The following is a 21,021-nucleotide window of genomic DNA, read 5'->3' on the forward strand; positions in this document are numbered from 1 at the left end:
ATATTTACTGCAGAAATTGTGTACAAAAGCAAATCTCATTAAACCCTTATTATAAATCAATACAGTAAGAAATATAATAACGTTCAATCATTAACCACAATGCAACTGCAGAAAGGATTTATTGAAAGGGATATGACTCAAATCCTTTCCTATTATATATATATATATATATATATATACACATACACATGTGAAATTATCATGATTTAAACTTGGTCATCAAAATAAAAGATATGCATTATTTACAGTAAAAAAAAAAAAAAAATCTATCAAATTTCAGCTTATATACAGCTTTCAGTCATGATTCACATTCGATCATTTACAGTTAATAAAGTACTAGAATTAATAAAGTACTAGATACAGTATTAAAAACAATATTAGTGATGCATAATAACAAAGGCAGCGTCTGACACGGGATATTTACAACGGGATAAAAAGTTGAACTTCACAGATGCTTAAAGCTTTCTCTGATAAAAACAAAAAACATTTTTCTTCCGGTTTATAAAATAAAAATGCTGATTTTTTCAATGAACACCGATTCCCTTGTTGAACACTGTTGATAGATGATCACGTAGACGAGCCCAGAACACCATACAGAAGTAAAAAGTCGATGTTTCAGCGGAGGAGAGGAGCTCGAGCTTTGGAGATGGAGTTACTGTGAAGACAAGAGATGCTTTAAAGACCAAACCAACGTGTGCTAAATGTCCAGAACACAACATGCACACATGCTTTAAATGCGGAGGACGCTCTATTATTAGAAAGCAGAAGGAAGCTAAAGAAGAAGAAGAAACGAAGGAAATCTGATACCATGGTCTGTGAAAGCGCACCGATGGCACTGCGTGAAGCACTTTCCTTCTTCTGGACAGAGATCGTCTATCACAGGCACGGGTGCAAAGGCAGTGGGAAGATAAAAACCCATTAAAACTAAAATCTCTGATTCTGTTAATGTTAATGTTTCAGAGGCCCGTTCACAGCTGGTGTTATTCACACGTCTCTCATGGTCACAAGTGTGGAGTGATTTAGATTAATGCTCACCAAGGCTGCTTTTATATAATCAAAAATACAGTAAAAATGTGAAATATTATTGCAATTTGAAGTGGCTGTTTTCTATGTGAATATATAGTAAAGTGTAATTTATATCCTGTGATCAAAGCTGAATTTTCTGGAAGCTGGAAGAGGTGTTAGTGAGGCCAGCAGGGGGCGCTCACCCTGTGGTCTGTGTGGGTCCTAACGCCCCAGTGTAGTGATGGGGACACTATACTGTCAAAGAGCACCGTCCTTCAGATGAGACGTAAAACCGAGGTCCTGACTCTCTGTGGTCATTAATAATCCCATGGCATTTCTCGTAAAGAGTAGAGGTGTAACCCCGGTGTCCTGGCCACACTCCACCCATTGGCCCTAACCAATAATGGCCTCCTAATGATCCCCTTACACTGAACTGGCTCTATCACTCTCTCTCCTCTCTCCACCTATAGCTGGTGTGTGGTGAGCGCACTGGTGCCGTTATACTGTGGCTGCCGTCGCCTCATCCCAGTGGATGCTGCACACTGGTGGTGTTGAGGAGAGATCCCCTGATATGATTGTAAAGCGCTTTGGGTGTACAGTAGTACATGTGAAGCGCTATATAAATGCACGATCCTATTCCTATTCCATATTTTTGTGGCTGTTTTTTAAGTAAAAAAAATTTCAATAATAATAATTAAAAAAAAATATTCATCAAGGATGCATAAAATTGATCAAAAGTGACAGTAAAGACATTAATAAAGTTACAAAATAATATTTTTGAATAAACGCTGTTCTTTCGAACTTTCTATTCATCAAAGAATCCTGAAAAATAAAATGTATCAGTTTTCACAAAAATATGAACATTGATAATAATCATAAATGTTTCTTGAGCATCAAATCATCATATTAGAATGATTTGTGAAGGATCATGTGACACTGAAGACTGGAGTAATGATGCTGAAAATTCAGCTTTGATCACAGGATATAAATTACACTATTATATATTCACATAGAAAACAGATGATTTAAATCATAAAAATATTTTTAGATTTTTACTGTATTTTAGATCTAATAAATGCAGACTTGGTGAGCATAAATTCCAAACACCTAAAAACTAGAGCTTTAAACTTTGCATTTGCATGCAGCTTTAAAAGCCCAAATATATTGACAGATAAACCTGATCATAGACGAAGCATCAGAGACACACGATCATCCAGGAGTAAACGGGTCCGACTCATGATCACTGATACTGGAGAGAAGTCAATCAGACCCGATCATGATCCAGTCTAAACTAGAGCTGGGCAACGACTCATCACATCCAGAATAAAAGTTTATGTTTACATAATTGGCAATAGCCAACTATACACTGTATGGGTCAAAATGATCCATTCTTCTTTTATGCCAAAAATCATGAGGATATTCAGTAAAGATCATGTTCCATGAAGATATTTAGTAAATTTCCTACCGTAAATATATAAAACATGTATGTGTGTGAGTGAATGCTGCACAATCGCCAACATAAATGAACAACTTTAAAGGAGATTTTCTCAATGTTTCCATTTTTTTGCCTCAGATTCCAGATTTACAATAGTTGTATCTCAGCCAAATATTGTCCTATCATAACAAACCACACATCAATGGAAAGATTATTTATTCAGCTTTCAGATGATCAATAAATCTCAATGTCAAAAAGCGACCCATGTGACTGGTTTTGTGGTCCAGGGTCACATTTTTGTGTGTGTACTGTATATAATAACTTTATATATAAATACACACACATATATTTTGTAAACACAAACTTTTATTTTGTATGCGACTAATAGTTGCCCAGCTCTGAATCACGATCGAGTCGTCCATGATAGCATGATAGCGTGCAAGCGAAGACGAGAGACGCTCAGCCCGTCAGAGTCATGCAGGAAAGATGGAGACGTGCCGGAGACGAGAGCGTTTACGAGCCCCGATCACACGGGCTTCTGGGACTTACTGAGCTCAGGGAACTTAAGGCAGAGTAAGTCCTCTGGTGTGGCTTTAAGTGCTTTAAGCTCGACTGCTTGATGAAACTATTGTTGGCCATAGAGCCAGCGCTAACGTCAGAGAACACGCCGTCCGTTTCACAGGCCATTACGTGCAAGCTGCCTAAAGACTGAGCGAGCCTTGAATGTAAAGGGCTGTGAAAGGAAAACGTCAACCATCACACTAGAGCTTTGCTCACGTTGCTTTAGTGATTTTAATGCAAAACGGCGTGAAAACCTCCTTGAATCACTCACCCACTGGCCCTGTTGGACCCGAGCGATGCCCGTGTCCTTCTCCTTTTATCTGAGCTGCATGAGGGATGGTTTACAGATTATAGCAAAGTTGATAATTAAAAAAAAAAAAAAAAAAAAATCGTCAGTAATCGAACACCAATGACATAAATAATTAAATATTAAAAATAAAAAACAAATCAAAATAAAATACTTGCTTAAAAAAGTAAATTTTTTGTCAGTAATCCAATACCAATAATCTAAATAATTAAATATAAAAAATTGTAATAAAAAAACCCAAAAAAAAAACAAGATTACTCGAACACCAATGCTATAAATTAAATTTAAAAAAATTATTTTTAAATAATTGAAATATAAAAAAACTAATAAAAATAAAATACTTGCTTAAAAAAATCTATTTTTTTAATAATCGAATACCAATAATCTAAATAATTAAATACAAAAAAAGTTTAAATAATTTAAAAAATTCAAACAATAAAAATACTTGCTTAAAAAAAGGCTATTTTTGTCAGTAATTGAATACCAATAATCTAATTAAATATAAAAAATTGTAATTAATAATAAAAAAGATTACTCAAACACCACTGCTATAAATTACATTTTTTTTTACATATATATAAAAAATAAAATAAAATACATGCTTAAATATATATATTTTTTATAATCGAATACCAATAATCTAAATAATTGAATATAAAAAAATAAGTAAATAATTTAAAAAATAAAAACAATCCAAATAAAATATTAAAAAAATTAAAATATTTTATTTGTTTAGCTACATAACATTGTGAATATGTTGATTATTTTATTATTATTGCTATATTAACTATATAAGATCTCAGGGGTTTGACTGACAAAACAACCCTTTTACAACCTCGCACATGTAATTGTAAAATAACTCTTGTTAAAAAGGAATATGATGTTAAAGTGATTTGACAAAATTAATATTCTCTGTATTTCTTTTAACAAGGATATAATTACAGAGAACATAGTTTTACTCAATTAAATAGGAAGAGTTACCTTAATGACTTTGATGTTGATTTGGTGTGAATTGTATTTTCTTCCAACCTGCAAGTAAAGACAAAAACAACATTTCATAAATATTTAAAAGCATTCTCTACAGCCGCCGCCAAATCATACAACGTGCATTTATACAGTCATTCAGCAAAACTTCATTACTGAGAGCAAAAAAAACATAATTTCTGTGGATTTGGCCATTCACGCATTCCATAACGAAACATTTTCAGCAGCATTGATCTCATAACACTGTTGAAATACAGAAATAATTGTGCGATCAGCTTCATTGATAATGACTGAACTATAGAGGATTACACTTCAATATGCATTACATTTCATTGCTATTTGACATTGTTTTTAGCATTATGGTTTTGTTGGTGGAATTAAAGAGCTTTTGTGAAATGTATAGGAATAATGCAAATTGATTTTGGTGTCGTTTTAATATAAAACTTGGTCCATTTCAGTTTATATGTGGATCAATTCCCACAAAACATTGTTTCAAAGCAGTTTTATGGAATATTAGCTTGTTCGGGGCTTTAAAGCAAGACATTTAGATAAAGAGGGAGAGAGACACAAAACACACATGTACATCCGTAAAAAAACTATCCAGTTGCATAAAGCATGTTATACGTCATGTTTCTGAATTAATTGTTGAATTGTGTACTGTGTTATAAAGTAAGGCCAGATTAAAGGATCAACATGCAGAATTATTTGTTGAAACTCCAAAGTGGAAAAACACAAGAATCAATGCATTACATTTATGACATATTCTCAGTTTACGCTGGTCAAACTCAACACACCAAACTGAGGCTTTAGATGAACCTCATGAATCTGATTCCAAAAGAGCATCATAATAATAATAATAACTAGATGAAAAAGTTTGTAGACAAACTTTAAGTTGGTATGAAAAAGCCTTGCCAGAAAGTTTGAAGAATTTTTAAAAGCTTGAAGTTTGAAGTTTTTAGTTTTAATTAGTTTAATTTTTAGTTTAGTAGTTTTAAAAGTTTGAATGTTTTCAGTTTTAATTAGTTTAAGTTTTAGTTTAGTAGTTTTAAAAGTTTGTAGAAGTTTGAAGGTTTTCAGTTTAGAAATATTAGTTAGAAAGCAAGCTTAAATGAGTCTCAATGAATTAGAAATAGTAGATAGAGCGGCAGCTGATGGAGTCTAATGAGCCTCTCCAACTGTCAACATTTGAATTTAGTTTAGAGTTAGAAAGGAAGAGAGAAAGAAAGAGCGAGAAAGAAAGAAAGAAAGAAAGAAAGAAAGAAGAGAAAGAAGAGAAAGAAAGAAAGAAGAGAAAGAAAGAAGAGAAAGAAAGAAGAGAAAGAAAGAAAGAAAGAAAGAAAGAAAGCTTAAATGAGTCTCAGTGAATTAGAAATAGTAGATAGAGCTGATGGAGTCTAATGAGCCTCTCCAACTGTCAACATTTGAATTTAGTTTAGAGTTAGAAAGGAAGAGAGAAAGAGAGAAAGAGAGAAAGAAAGAAAGAAAGAAAGAAAGAAAGAAAGAAAGAAAGAAAGAAAGAAAGAAAGAAAGAAAGAAAGAAAGAAAGAAAGAAAGAAAGAAAGAAAGAAAGAAAGAAAGAAAGAAAGAAAAAGAAAAGAAAGAAAGAAAGAAAGAAAGAAAGAAAGCTTAAATGAGTCTCAGTGAATTAGAAATAGTAGATAGAGCGGCAGCTGACGGAGTCTAATGAGCCTCTCCAACTGTCAACATTTGAATTTAGGCAGTTGAAGTTTAAATAGTCTTGGCTCAATTTGAACATTCCGCAATGAAAGTCTATGGGATTTTTCCAAGTTTTTATCAGCAATTTTAGGAAAACCGTAAGTCAGATCAGTCTAAATAGATGAAGCAACTCGAGTCAGAACCGTTTGAAGGTCTAGTCTGAGTTTAGTGGTTGTAGCTTGAACAGTTTAGGAGGAGTTGCGTGGAGAAATTAGTCTAAGAATAATCATAATAATAATCTTAAGTACAATATCAGTAAGTTGGCTTTTCCAAGCCAACTTAATAATCCTCCAGTGAAGTTGAAGGAATGTTCCAGGTTTTAAGCTCTATTGACAGCAGAATGTGCGTCATAATGTGCATTACCACAGAAAATACATGACTTGTTAAAAATATAAGATTTTTAGCAAGACAAAATATAAATAAAAAATTGGAAATCATAATTTCGACTTTTTATATCATGACCTAACAGGGCATTTTTTGTTGGCATTGCAAATTCTTTACTGGAATTCTGATTCTATTTGACTAAAGTCCCCCTGTGGTGTAAATCCAGCTTTTAATGTTGTTTATGTGTCCATATGGTGTTTTTAATATGCTTTAAAACAAAGCATGTGTAAATTCATAAGTCGACAGCATTGCTGAGTATTTCCTCCTTAAAACTGCAGTGAACCAAAGACAGTCTCAAACACACGCTTTGAAATCGCTGGTGTTTCTGACGTCACAAACTACCTTGTAACCAATCAGATCAACGTGTGATCGTCAACCAGTGGATCTCTGAGCTGAGTGAGTGAGTGGAGGCGGGGCTCATTTGCATATACATAGAACCACGCATAATAAATGAGGCAAGGATGTTGAGTTACAGTCAAGATATTTTAAGGTATTAAGACATTATTTTCAAGAAAAAAACTTTTAAATATGTAATTTTGGAAACCAAAGATGAGTTAAGGGATACAATTATTGACTACAGCGGGACTTTAAAAAACTGTCAGTGATTTATTGTTGGTTATATTCATTATTAAGCCACAAATGCTGAAAATAGAGCTTATCGTTCGTAAAAATCACACCGAAATGTTCCTAAAGGAATAAACCAATGCTGTATCTCAGACTGGCGTCCCAGTTTTCAGGACGCCTGTGATGTTTGTAAAGGACGATCCGTCGAGACACTTACAGCGTTCCAGTCCAGAGAAGGGCTAAGAGAGTGACGGGAGAAATCATTTACAATCCCACCCCGTCTATACAGTAATGGATGGAAGGGAAGCCAAACAACATCCAGCAGAAGACAACGCTACAGAGAGCAGAGAGCAGCAAAGCTAGCGGCCATCTGAACACAGGGGCGAAATTCAGAACACAACACAAGACAAGGAAGGAAGACAGAAGCCTTTTCCCATCACTGCACACTGGACGGATCTGCCAAACCACATTCACTCCATTTCTGCCTCGTTACAACATGAACCGTGTGCTTTAAAGTGCCCTTATTATGCTATTAAAGCTCCTAATGTTGTTTTAAAGGTCTCCTGTAACAGATTTACATGCATCTAAAGTAAAAAAAAAAACACTAGTTTCCTCATAATCTCCACTTCAGCATCAGCTCTTTTCTCTCAGTGCCTGAAACGCTTCCATCGAAGATTCAGTCTCTCTAAGCTCCGCCTCTCTGAGAGCTGCTCTGCTCTGATTGGTCAGAAACCAAACACTCATTATCATATCTGAATCTCAGCTCTTGATCACAGTGATACGAACAGGAACGATGACGTGGGTTTTACCGTATCAATCTCAGAGTCTTCTCGACATGAACAACACAAACTCTTCCAGTCTCAGATACACTACAGTGTTTGAGGGCGGAGCTAAGAGACACCATTTAGCCAATCAAGACCAGAGGCGGGCATTATGCAAATTAGCGACATTGTTACACTGCAACAGGAAGTGAGACTGGAAATACTGACAGCTGCTCAGAATCGACCTACTTTTGGGAGATAATAACTTCATTTCTATGTGAAATTTCTACATTTTCTATGTGATATATAATAATTTTCATCTTCGCAGACCTTTTTCCATTCACAAATAGCTGCTATATTACACACTACATGAAAGATAACATCCCAAAAAGCATAATAGAGGCACTTTAAACCAGGATTTTTGATCATGGATGAGGATAAAACGGAGTAAATGCTCTTTATAGACACTTAAATATTACAAAACTTAAGCCTACAAACCAAATTTTGATGGAAATGGGTTTCCAATTTGTAAATCGAATTCAATCAGTGTCTGTATCGGTCTGAGATCAGATCCAGTTTACAGTGAAATTGAAAAAGACGATCAAAGCAAACCGGTCACAACAACACACACTTCATGCACACATACATCATCAAACATCATCATGCAAAGCCAAGACTTGGTTAGAACATCAAAAAAGCACTGAACATGTTACAAGAAAAGGTCAGAGCAGTTTGTGAAGCTGGACGGCCTTTTTTTTGGTTGTGACCCCGTTTACACTATTAGACCCAAACTGAGGTTTAGTTAAAAAATATATTTAAAAAATAAAACACGTTCTCAGTGAACGTGGAAGCAAAACAAAGGCACTGAATGAAATGAGGACCTGCGTCAGCCACATGTTCGTTATGATGGGCGATGATGTCACAGACTCACCTGAACGTCATTCTGCTACCGTTTCAACGACACACAACAGTCGGGCCACAGCGAGCCCAGAAAACTGCAACACTTTACTACCATTCGCCTGCTGTGTGATAAAAGGCTTTTGGGGTCTTTCTCGTCTCGCCAGCACAATCATTAACAGGAAGACTCTAACACCGTGTGCTAAACTACGCGCAACGCGTGATAAAAGGTTCACGTTAATCAGAGTGTGTGTCCTAACCAGCCGCGACGACGACACGCCACGATTCTGTTTTAGAAACGGTTTCTAGTTTTCTGCGACGTCGCGCTGGAACAACAAACACAAAGTGTGTCGATGATAATCTCAGGTGCTGTTTATGTGCTTTATTTAATGTTAAAAGCGTGTCATGTGACTCTGAACATCATTTAGTGCTCCAGCTTTGAGGCTGTAAAAGCAACAGTGGATAATTCACCTCAGATCTTGAAATTAAACAAATGTAAACAAGAGCATTCAAACTGAGAACAAACAAGTGTATTCTTTGACAAAGATTGTTTTAGTAACTCAGCCTATGTATTTTTAATAATGTTTAAATGGTGTAATATTTGTGAATTTGATTATGTAGCGACTTATCCATGTTCTTACGAGTGCCGTCGAGATTACTCTGGTGCCGCGAGACTCCACCCACACGCTGTTCTGATTGGCTGACCCCGCCCACACGCTGTTCTGATTGGCTGACTCCGGCCACACGCTGTTCTGATTGGCTGACCCCGCCCACACGCTGTTCTGATTGGCTGACTCCGCCCACACGCTGTTCTGATTGGCTGTGGGTTTTGATTGATTTTGACGCATCTCGCAGTCACGTCGCGTCTAGTGTGGACAGACACATTATTTGTCGCTGGAATCTTATCGCGTCGCGCTGGTTAGGACACGGTGTAAAACATGCAGTTAGTCTCTGTAAGTCATGCACACACACTTAAACATCCATCATTACCGGAAAACCACTAATTTATGCAGATTATCCGGTGGGGGAATCGACTCGATGAGTGTCTAACGCGGTTCACGTCCACTGGCGCGTGGCTTTCTCAAGTTCATTTCCTAGTTCACGTTAATGGTGGATTCAGTGCTGTAAAGCTACTGGTCTCTAAATTATAAACATGATCAAAACACACACAATCTCCTCCAGTCCTTCTGTCGTCTGATTGATAATTTATTATCATTTAATCAATAAAGTCTTTAGGTATAATTGTATAAACGTCCTCCTTCAGCTTCGAGCTTCACGAGTCTTTCTGCTGAGAAATCTGACCTGGTTTTATCAAGTTAACGCAAGAATAACTTTAATATTGTTAGTAATATTTCAGCGTGACTGAAGCAGCTTCGCTTTTTTATTATTTTTTAAAATCAGGAGTATTAAATATGATCATCAGGCGTTTGAGGAAGGTTTATTTGTTCATCTCTGTAATGTACAGAGATTTGATTATAAAACTAAGCATTTAAATATAATCTTATCGCAGATATTGATATTTATATGCATTTTATGTAAGTATCTGCTATACTGTTATAAAGATTATACGTTATACGCATCAAAATTTCATATAAATATCAGCATCTGCACCATATTTTTGCTCAGTTTGAGCCTCTGAATAAAATTAAGCTGTTTTTTCCTCCATATTCTCACTATATCAGACGATATGAGCCATAAAAGCCTGATGTATCTAAAGATACATTTACATGTTTAGATTCAATAAACTGTTCCATAAAAAAAGATTTTTTTTGACTTTTTCAGGCTTTAAAGGATTAAATTGTTACACATCACCTTTAATTCAGATCTCAAATGCAGTTTGCATGCATTCATTGTATCTTTGTAGCAATAAAAAAAAACAAAGCTCACAAAAAGCCTGGGAATTTGAAATAAAAGTTGGTCTTTTCTGAAATCATAAGCAATATGACTTTATTAAGGATTTATTCCTGAAGACTCGCAGGAAACGAGCGGATTGCTCCTGCGCCAGTGGACCCGTACCGCCAGCCTCGATGGACACGTATGTGTGATGGACAGGAGAGGGATGTAATGGAGAAGAACTTACGATAGTGAGCCCGTGGACGCTCTGGACTGCCTCTTACTCTTCAGAGCTCGGAGTTTATCGCCTTGTGTGAGACCGCCACACTCCTCTTCATCTTCCTCAGTGTGCTGAAGAAATGAACAACACATCTGGTTAAAGGGGAGGTATAATGCCCTTTTCACAAGATGTAAAACAAGTCTCTGATGTCCCCAGAGTGTGTATGTGAAGTTTCAGCTCAAAATACCCCACAGATATTTTTTATAGAATGTTAAAATTATCACTTTTTGAGGGTGAGCGAAAATGCGCAGTTTTTGTGTCTGTCCCTTTAAATGCAAATGAGCTGGTGCTCCCGGCGCAGGGGGCGGAGCTTCAGGAGCTAGTGTGTGTGTTAGCAGCTCATGTAGAAGCAACAGGAAATTTCTGAATGTTAGTTGATGAATATGCAGCTGATGTGGAGTTAACTATTTTCTAGTCATTGATTAGCATATTCTGTCTTGATAATCTATAAATCGTGTTCCGGGGGCGGAGTTTATGTAAATTGTATGGTTTGTGATGTCACTAACCCCTGAAGAAGCTCATTGTAGTCTCTACCAGCCGTTTGTTGTAGTCCTTAAAAAGCGATTTATCTAAAAGTAAATATCTCCCTTTGCTTTGAACTTTGAGCGTCGTAACTTTGCAGATGTTGTTTATGCTCAACCAGCAACATTACACACTAACTAAAGTTAGAAAAGTGATCAGATTATCTTTTCCTGGCTAATTGTGCACTTATTTGCCATTAAAGCAACAAAGTGGACCAAACTTTACATTGTTGGTCAAACGCACACATTAACTGAGTTGTTAGTGTCGTTACTCACCGTTTCAGAGGCTGATTTCCTCTGTGAAATGTTCTTGTTGGTGCCATTGATGGAAATATCTTCTACTCCGGACAGGATTCCAGCCACTGCCGTTTTACTCGAGCCGTTTTCCTGCTCATTTACGTTTTGACGGTACAGGTCACCCTCCGCCCAGAGACTCGACTGCTTTCTGTTACATTCAGACGCGTATAAAGTAGTATTAGGCCTAGACTGGTCATACACTACCGGTCAAATGTTTGGAATAATTACGATTTTTATTGTTTTTGAAAAAAAAAAGTTAAGTTTAAATCCTGAAAAGTTTATTTGATCAAAAATACAGTAAAAATAGTGAAATATTATCATAATGTAAATCATCTGTTTTCTATGTGAATATATAGTAAAGTGTAATTTATTCCTGTGATCAAAGCTGAATTTTCAGCATCATTACTCCAGTCTTCAGTGTCACATGATCCTTCAGAAATCATTCTAATATGATTTGATGCTCAAGAAACATTTATAATTATTATCAATGTTGAAAACATTTCTGTGGAAACCGTGATACATATTTTCCAGGATTTTTTGATGAATATAAATTTCAAAAGAACAGTATTTTAATCTTTTGTAACATTAGAAATGTATTTACTGTCACTTTTGATCAATTTAATGCGTCTTTGCTGAATAAAAGTATAATTTTTTTCTTCTTACCCCAAACTGCCATAAAATCATGAACGGTTTTCAACACTGATAATAATCAGAAATGTTTCTTGAGCATCAAATCATCATATTAGAATGATTTCTGAAGGATCATGTGACACTGAAGACTGGAGTAATGATGCTGAAAATTCAGCTTTGATCACAAGATATAAATTACATTTGACTAATATATTATATATATATATATATATATATATTCACATAAAAACAGATATTTTACATTCTCATAATATTTCACTATTTTTACAGTATTTTTGATCAAATAAACACAGCCTTGGTGAGCACAGCATTAATCTAAATTCCGGTACTCCAAACTTTTGACCGGTACAATACCGACATTGCTGTGGATTAAAGCGTTTGCAGAAATCACCCACTCTTCAACAAAGTTCTGTTGAGGTCCAATCACTGATCCAGGTCTGCAGATCCTGATCCATGCGATGGCTTCGGCTGCTGTCAGTCTGAAGTGCTTCATCATGTAACAGCCAATCAGAGTCCCTGTACGGCCCAGACCCGCTGAAACACACAGTGGTTACGCTGGTCAACATCTCTACTTTATGATATTGAATTATATGGGGAAAACCTTTTAAATACACGGAGCTACACTGTTATTGGCCGCTGAAAGCATATTAGCTGAAATATTTAATAAACAAACCAGCACTGTGAATAATTTTCCGAATGACACATTTTCACATGTACAAATTCTGATACCAACCAGACATGTAAAACATGCAAATCAATAAACAACAACACAGGAAAGATTCTGCGCAGGCCTCATCAATGTAGTTTCAGCATGTGACGTCTATCGCAAAGTCGTGATGTTGTTTTCGGGGCTCTACTAGAATATAATTATTTTCCTCATATTCTCCATTGTTGCGGCACCTCTTGTCCCAGTCTGTCAGTAACACCGTTTAGTTCAGGGTTCGTACACACACTGTAAAATTAAATTCCAGGACTTCAAGCACTACTTTTTTGGTTTTCAAGGACTACAACCAGAGATCTCACTCATCAAAAAGGTAAATAGATAAAAATAAATAAATAAAAGGTACAAATAAAGTGCAGCACATGCAATGGCTGCAGTAACTTTAACCATTAAAAGGATACTATGACAAAGATATTGATTTTCTTGTTCAAACTGATTTTTTCTCCCATGAATATATGCTTGACCTGAAGAATGAAAGCTGTATCATACCCTTGAATATTTAAATGAGCAATATCACGCTCATAGCCATGAAAAATGGCTCTATATCAATATCAGACGGGTGAGAAAAGATTGTTTTATCAATAAAATTCAACTATTTTCTAATATAGCCTATAGTCTATCAATAGTTCAAGCACCTTTTCATAAATATGGCTGTTTTCCAAGACTTAAATTTCAAAAAGTCAAATTCAAGCACTTCAAACGAACCCTGTTAGTTCCTATCTCTATGAAGCCCCTCCTTCTGAAAAGCACACTGTGCTCTGATTGGTCGGCTGGAGAAGCGTGTTGTGATTGGTCGAGCGCTTCGAGTGTTTGGGAAATGTCCCGCCCCTAATTACCATAACCACCAGTTTCAACACACTACTAACTAACTCAACCAGGCCCCGCCCCTTTATTCTACGTATGAATTATTATAATGAGGAATTGAGAAACTCAAGACTAATGGAGGCGTTTCAGAAACACTGACACTGATATAGAGAAGAACTGGAGCTTTTTAATGCTCAAACAGCAACACTACACACTAAACACAGATGAACGTGGAGAAACAGCTTAATAGGTGCGTCTTTAACTCTTTAAAACCGGCTGTGTCGTCGCCGACGCATACCAGCAAGCTGTATTCATTTAACCGTAACTCTTCAACCGTTTGCACTATCAAAACCATTCAAATTGCCCCTGACAGTAGACAAACTGCGCTTTTCGGCAATATACGGCTTATTACGGTAATGTCATGCTTTCCGTCTGCAAATGACAGCAGCGCGGGATGGAAGGATTTGAACAGAGAGATACGAAGCGCGGCAGGTTAGAGTGTTTTGGATTGCATAAAATAATAAAAGAAACGAACAAATACATGGTGAAAGAAGTGTTAGACAGCAGAAGAGGGGATTGGGATGATTTTTAATGAAACTTGGGAAGTGGATGGCCATTACTCTTACACGTATCTAAGCATGTAGTGTGTGCGCATGTGTATGTGTGCGTGCATTTGTATGCGTGTATGACGTGTATGAAAAAAAGTGTCCTAAATGAAAACTGTGCAACCCAATGTCACAAAAAAGACTTGTATATATGTATTATAGTTAATTTTTCAACTTTAAAGTGTTCGTTTCTTTCGTTCGTGATTTTTTCCGTTTTTTTTCTAAATAAAAATCAGTACATTTATTCTCGTTTATTTTTTATTTTTGTCTATTTAAATTCTATTTACAAACTCGCCACACACAATAATGGTCAATAACTGTTATTTGTTGAAAGCCTTGCACATGAAGATAGTCCATCGTTTTAGAATTTTACAGTCCAAAAAAATTTTTTTTAGCTTCAGGTTCTAAAGGGTTAAGCGTGCATAAAACAAGCTTTAAGTGCCAGACCTTTACAGTGGACGGCGATGGCTCCGTCAGCGCTCTCGCAGATGTTCAGGAACTTGGTGACGATGGCATCATTAGGCGTACTTCCATCTACAAAGAACAGGTCGTGGTGTTTGAAGCCCATGTCTGTGAAACGCTTGGCGTCGTACATTTTCTTGTTGAGCCGGATGATGTTGGTGATGTTGTGCTTCCTGAAGTACGGGAAATACGCTTCAGGAGCATGAAGAGGGTATCCTGAAGGAAAACAGAACAAAGGTATATAAATCTGTACATTACAGACCAGTTTTACACAGATCAGACTAGAGTTAGAGTTAAAGGATTAGTTCATTCAGAATTCAAATTTCCTGATTGTTCACTCTCCCCAACGTCATCCAAGATGTTCATGTCTTTCTTTCTTAAGTCGGAAAGAAATGAAGGTTTTTTGAGGAAAACACTCCAGGATTGTTCTCCATATCTTCAATGGGGTCCAACGGGTCGAAGGTCCAGATGTGAGTTTCAGTGCAGCTTCAAAGTCTCGACACGATCCAGCCGAGGAATAAGAGTCTTATCTAGACAAACCAGCCGACATTTTAGAACAAAATAAACATTTATATACTTTAACCACAAATGCTCGTCTTGGACGCCCACTATATCACACATTACGTAATCAGGTTGAAAGGTCACGCGTGTTCCGGTTCAGAAATGCTCATCTCATCTTATTTTATCCTTCAACTTCATCTGACATCTTTGTTTTACCTTTTATTTTTTTGTAAATAGTGTTTGACTTAGTCTTTGCACGTTTGCTTTGTAAACACTGGGTCGTTTCTTCCGCCTACGTCACGCTTGACCTTTCAACCTGATTACGTAATGTGTGTCGCATCACAGCTAGTGCAAGATGAGCATTTGTGTTTAAAAAGTATATAAATGTTTATTTTGTTCTAAAATCTCTTATTCCTCGGCTGGATCGTGTCGAGACTTTGAAGCTGCACTGAAACTCACATCTGGACCTTCGACCCGTTGGACCCCATTGAAGTCACTATATGGAGAAACATCCTGGAGTGTTTTCCTCAAAAAACCTTCATTTCTTTCCGACTTAAGAAAGAAAGACATGAACATCTTGGATGACGTGGAGGAGATTTAAATTATCAGGACATTTTAATTCTGAAGTGTAATAATCCTTTAAAGTATTGGTGTATAGTGCACTTCAGGTAATCGGAGCTGCTAACACACACACACGCTCTTGAAGCTCCGCCCCCTGTGCCGGTAGCAGCAGCTCATTTGCATTTAAAGGGACACAGACAAAGACAGCGCGTTTTTGCTCACCCTCAAAAAGTGACAATTTTAACATGCTATAAAAAATATCTGTGGGGTATTTTTAGTATAATGTGAGAACAAGCAAATCCATACACACCATTCTCAATTTTACTCTTTGGATGAGGACCGCTGAAAGCCAAAAACTTCCCTGGAATGATCCAGTTAAAATCTCCATTTTCTGCCCGCTGGAAAAAATATTAAAGTCACCATGAAATCAAAATGAACAAATGCACATTATTGTTTTGTTTTTTTTGCACTGTAATCAGTGTTCCTCTTGCAGCATCTCTTCTCTTCTCTGATGATGTGGGCGGGGCAACCTGTCACTCACATGAGATCAGCCAATAGCAAACCACAACCATCCAATCAATTCCTCACATACAAAATCAAGCCCCGCCCACATTTGTTCTTCTTCCAGAAGCGTTTCACTCGGATAACCGGCACTAGCGCAACTTCTCTTTAAAGACGCATTAAATCCGAAGCCTGAGATTAAACTTTACTCGAAACTCACCTCATAATGCTCATATTCCTCCACATTAAACTGTGAGAAATCCAGCCAGCCGAGATGCAGAGCCTGAAACACAGAGCATGCGATCAGTAGGAATAGTGAACGAGTCTGATGAAGCTGCAGGATCTGGATTACCTTGTGAATGCCACGTAGACAGTCAAGAATATTCAGATTGTACAAGCAAGTTCCAAAAGACGCATCTCTGAAAAAATTAAATCAGAGATTAACAGAAATAATCCAAAGGAAATGAGATTTACTATTACAACTGCTTTTTAAATAGGCCATATCCTTCTTTTTTTTTTTTCCTGAGGTCCACATGCAACTTGTTGTGCCAGAAAACTTGATACCTCATAATAATATGCATTTTCTTGAATAATATTGGGGATACATTTAAATGATTACCGAAAAGGAAGATACGATGCATTTTGAGACACAAGAAGGCTGTACGCTTCTTCTGGTGTTTTCTGTAGATGCATTACCTATAAAAAGGGTTTAGGACAAACAATAGTGAGCCTTCAACATCTGGAAGAACTATAAGCACAGTTTACATGTTATAAATATGTTTGAGCATTTCATCAGATTGCATTAGTAAATATAAAGTTGGACTGGGAAACTCACAGCGTAAGAGCCGATCAAATACGCAGCATTGGCTTGTTTCTTTCTGTCCCCACAGGTATAAAACACAATTTTCTTCTTTGCATGAACACAAGACTGTTGGATTAGAAAAGCACACATTCAAAAGCAAATCTTTGGAATGATATTGCATGCTTACATGGAAAGACTGTGTTTGGTAGAGCAGTGCAACGTTGCATTTTATGTGCCAGTATAATGAAGCGTCATTACCTTCAGCTTCTTGTTGAGCTTGCAACAGAAGCGATAAAACATGGCCAGGTTGAGCGGGCCAAAGTCCGCATAGAAGCTGTTCAAATATAAAAATCAAAGAGGTCAATGATAAAGATCTGGTGCAATGCACTGGAAACTATACAGGCTATTCTAATGGTGAGAAACTCAACAAAAATATGGGTTTTGTCTTGATTATGGGACAGTGTGAGTTTTTCTGTCCATTGTTGTTGTACACAAAACAAGTTTACATGCATGCATGAATAAATACATACATATGTGCATAAATGCATCCATATACATGCATACATTTGTAAACTTATGTATGCATGCATGTTTGTGCATGTATATGCGTGTATGTGCGTGCATGTGCATGTATATGCATGCATGTATGAATGCATTTATTCACATATATATGCATGCATAAATACAGTCATGCATGCATGCATATAGATGCAATCTTACATAAGTTTGCAAAATCTTAAAAAATGGCTCATTGTACGATATAGTGAGAATATGGAGGAAAAAAATGCTTAATTTTATTCAGAGGCCCAAACTGAGCAACAGATACTTTCATAAAATGCATGAATATCAATATCTGTCAATAATATGTCTGAGCAAGATTATATTTAAATGCTTAGTTTCATAATCAAAGCTCTGTAGTTTTAAAACATATAATGCAATGCAATAAAATACAATGATGATTAAGAGATGAACAAATTCATGATTTAAAAAAATAAAACCACGAGCTGAAGGTGGACGTTTTTACAATTATACTAAAAGGCATTTTCTTGCTAGAAAAGCTTAAACTATCAATCAAACGACAGAATGCATGAATTAGATTGTGTGCAATGATTTTGAACATGTAAGAGGCCTCATCACTTATCAAATATGATGATGTAGCATTAAGTGTATTAGAATGTCCCTAATAATGAGCCATAGACTGTGTTTTACAAGTAAACCTCTCTTACTTCTCATAGGAGAGCTCTTCATCTATGCAGAAACAGTGTCTGTCAGGAGAGCTCTTCACCTTCTGATGAAGAAGAGCAAAATACAGCTGATCTGAAAAACACAAAGTGCACATGATGAAGGAAACCAAATTCTTCTGAAATCTCTCACAACAGAAGCATTTCCACGCGGTCCATTAATGTAAACACATGATCTGATGAATCTATTGGTCCGAGAGATTTGAATCCGCGTCCCGGAAGTGAGTTAAAAGACTAAACAAAACCCAGTGAATTCACACAGACTGATCCGGACCACGAAACTAAAGGACATTTAAAAACAAAAAGAAATACGAGCATCACCTTTAATGACCTCGATGCAGTTTGACAGATCGCAGGTTTCTATGTAAACGTCGTTCCGGTACATTTTTATTTATTTTTTTAAATCTTGGTTTAGTTTAATCTAATTCCAAACTACATTTACTCATACAACCAAAAATAGTCAAATTTTCGTCGACACTTTATAAAGAAATCGAGTGTGTTATAGGAAATTATGCATCAAGAAAGTAAAAATACTTCATGTTTACGCGTTGAACTTGAATTAAAAACTAAGAGAAACTAAAACAATACATCCGCTTTGACGCTTTATAAACGTAAATAACGTTACACAGCACTAGCGATCTTTCTCTCTTGCTCCTGAAGTCCGAATAAAGTTCAATCAATGCCGTTTAAAGCCAAAGTTAAAAGCTTTTCCGGCACCTGATTGGTTCACAACGGACGCTGATACGTCAATCACAACTAGGCCCCTCCTTACAGAATTTAAACGGTAGAGCAGGGAACATTCGATGCGCCGATTGGTCAAAATAAACTATTTTTTAAGATTGTTCGTAGTGTGTTTCTTTGATTTAAAACACATTTCCTCCCATTTTCATGACTGTAACGTAAACCAAAAACTTAAATTGTAAAGTAATTACGCACATTTGTTTGTAAAGTCTATAATTTATGCAATTAAAAAACCTTTTCCGGTACCTGATTGGTTCACGGGCCATACCGCTGACACGTCAATCACATTAGGCCCCTCCCTCCACAGAATTTAAACTAAAGAGCAGGGAGCATTCGACTCTGATTGGCACGCTGCCCAAGCCGTTGCTAGGAGAGAAGCGTCGATTGGCCAATAGGATTTAATTTTTTTCTCGCTTTGATTCACTATTTAATTACACTCATTTATTTTCAGTGATTTACAATCAGCGAACAGAACAAAGAAGATGATTCAGCCCTTGAACAGGCAAAATTAGAAGTTAATAGTGATGTTTTAATCACTCTCATATATAACCAGCGTTAATCTCCATATAAACAGCAGTTTAAGTCTAATGTGATCGCATGTTTCGGTGCCAAAAAGCTCCAAATGAACCCCTGACAGGAATTATAGCACACTACCTTATGATCCAAATGTTGGTTCTACTTTATGAGATGATTATGGCAGCGTCTGTGGTTTGTTTACCTGTGATATGAACGTAAATGTCTCTCTTGGACTCCGTCTGGCCGCTGAGAGAAGCGCAGAGTCTCTTCCTCGACTCGCTCCGTCGCTCGCTCTTGCGCTTCATGCTTCTCTAGGCATGCAAAGATGGCGTTTCAGACGGGAATGTGCGATGAAAGTGCGTTATTGTGCATAGTCCAGCTTGTAACAGCTCCATGCGCTGCAGACCGAAGTATATATTTGAGCCAGTTGTCCTGCGAGTGACGTATGTGGAAGGCAAGTTTCTAAAAGCCGTCCGAGTGACGTCACTGCGCCACCATCCTGCTGCCCAACATCCGGGCACTGGCAGAACTTTAACCCGTCACGAAACACACACAGTCTGAGATTTGGTTTTTATGATTGTTTGTATTGTGTTTTTATGATTTCATCTAATTCTCATAACTGTTGTGTACAAAAAACTGTAGTGTTTTATCCTAAAATTGTTTGAAAAACAAAGCCATAATATGTCTAAACAAGTTGTGTTCCAAATCTAAAGTTGATATCGCAAAACTTGAAACGCTAAAAGGTAATATAACGCTTTCGAATGATGCCTAATTTATGATGATTACTAAAAAGTGATGGGGTGAAACAAGCAATAAAAACGCTTACTGGGACACTGACACTCAAATTGTTAAGAATTTATGCATAATGGGGATATATTAGTCTATAATATATGCAGATTTAATTTTCTTTATGTTAAATATCTTATTTCTTATCTTTTGAGTTTGGGAATGAAACTTAAACTGGACATATATGGATCTGGATATAAATGTATATACATACATGCAAGGGCGAAATTGTCAATCACACATTGGGGGGGACAGCTGTGTACTTGGTACCTCTAGGGGGGTCCGGGGGCATGCTCCCCCGGAAGAAAATTTTGTACATTTTAAAGGTAAATTCATTAATCTGGTGCACTTTGAGTCACCCGAATCCACTGTTAAAAATAAATAATCCACCCGCAAACCGCCCGAACCTATGATATTCTCTGATTTAGATATCTGCATCTGATCATCACATTACAATTATTAAAATTCTTAGTGTTAAGCATGATAATATGGTAACATATCACACTGACATGCTGATTTAAAATGAACATTTATTTAAAATAAAAGTTCTTCTTTTGGCAAAATTATATTTCCTTAATAGCCTA

The 21,021-nt window shown here is 36.6% G+C and overlaps 1 protein-coding gene across 4 annotated transcripts; it reads right to left on the reverse strand.

Moving 5' to 3' along the window:
- Positions 1–100: 100 nt before the first annotated feature.
- cdc14b (cell division cycle 14B) lies at positions 101–20,138 on the reverse strand. Of its 4 annotated transcripts, none has more exons than XM_082188878.1 (16): positions 19,854–20,138; positions 18,380–18,470; positions 17,412–17,487; positions 17,187–17,279; positions 16,971–17,047; positions 16,704–16,770; positions 16,572–16,634; positions 16,161–16,248; positions 14,774–15,004; positions 12,592–12,730; positions 11,525–11,693; positions 10,695–10,798; positions 4,290–4,337; positions 3,273–3,326; positions 808–873; positions 101–655 (listed from the first exon to the last, which is right to left on the reverse strand). In XM_082188878.1, exons 1-16 carry the CDS (start codon positions 19,954–19,956, stop codon positions 616–618), a joined length of 1,509 nt encoding a protein of 502 aa, XP_082045004.1. In that variant the 5' UTR covers positions 19,957–20,138; the 3' UTR covers positions 101–615. The 4 variants fall into 4 exon arrangements, with proteins under 4 accessions (XP_082045004.1, XP_082045002.1, XP_082045003.1 ...); XM_082188876.1 differs by lacking the exon at positions 808–873 and adding an exon at positions 2,990–3,173; XM_082188877.1 differs by lacking the exons at positions 808–873; positions 19,854–20,138 and adding exons at positions 2,990–3,173; positions 18,716–19,152.
- Between the last annotated feature and the right edge of the window lie 883 nt (positions 20,139–21,021).

This window comes from Leuciscus leuciscus (assembly GCF_965113295.1).
Source record: "Leuciscus leuciscus genome assembly, chromosome: 13".
In the NCBI taxonomy this organism is placed as follows: domain Eukaryota; kingdom Metazoa; phylum Chordata; class Actinopteri; order Cypriniformes; family Leuciscidae; genus Leuciscus; species Leuciscus leuciscus.

What these genes read in the sequence shown, in the direction of transcription:
- cdc14b (XM_082188876.1), bottom strand. Translation starts at nt 19,956, where the DNA reads ATGAAGCGCAAGAGCGAGCGACGGAGCGAGTCGAGGAAGAGACTCTGC. An exon ending in ATTTGATCGGCTCTTACGCT is followed by an intron (nt 17,048 to 17,186) that starts GTGAGTTTCCCA and finishes CCCTTTTTATAG; the next exon opens with GTAATGCATCTACAGAAAAC. An exon ending in GCGTCCACGGGCTCACTATC is followed by an intron (nt 4,338 to 10,694) that starts GTAAGTTCTTCT and finishes CTTTACTTGCAG; the next exon opens with GTTGGAAGAAAATACAATTC.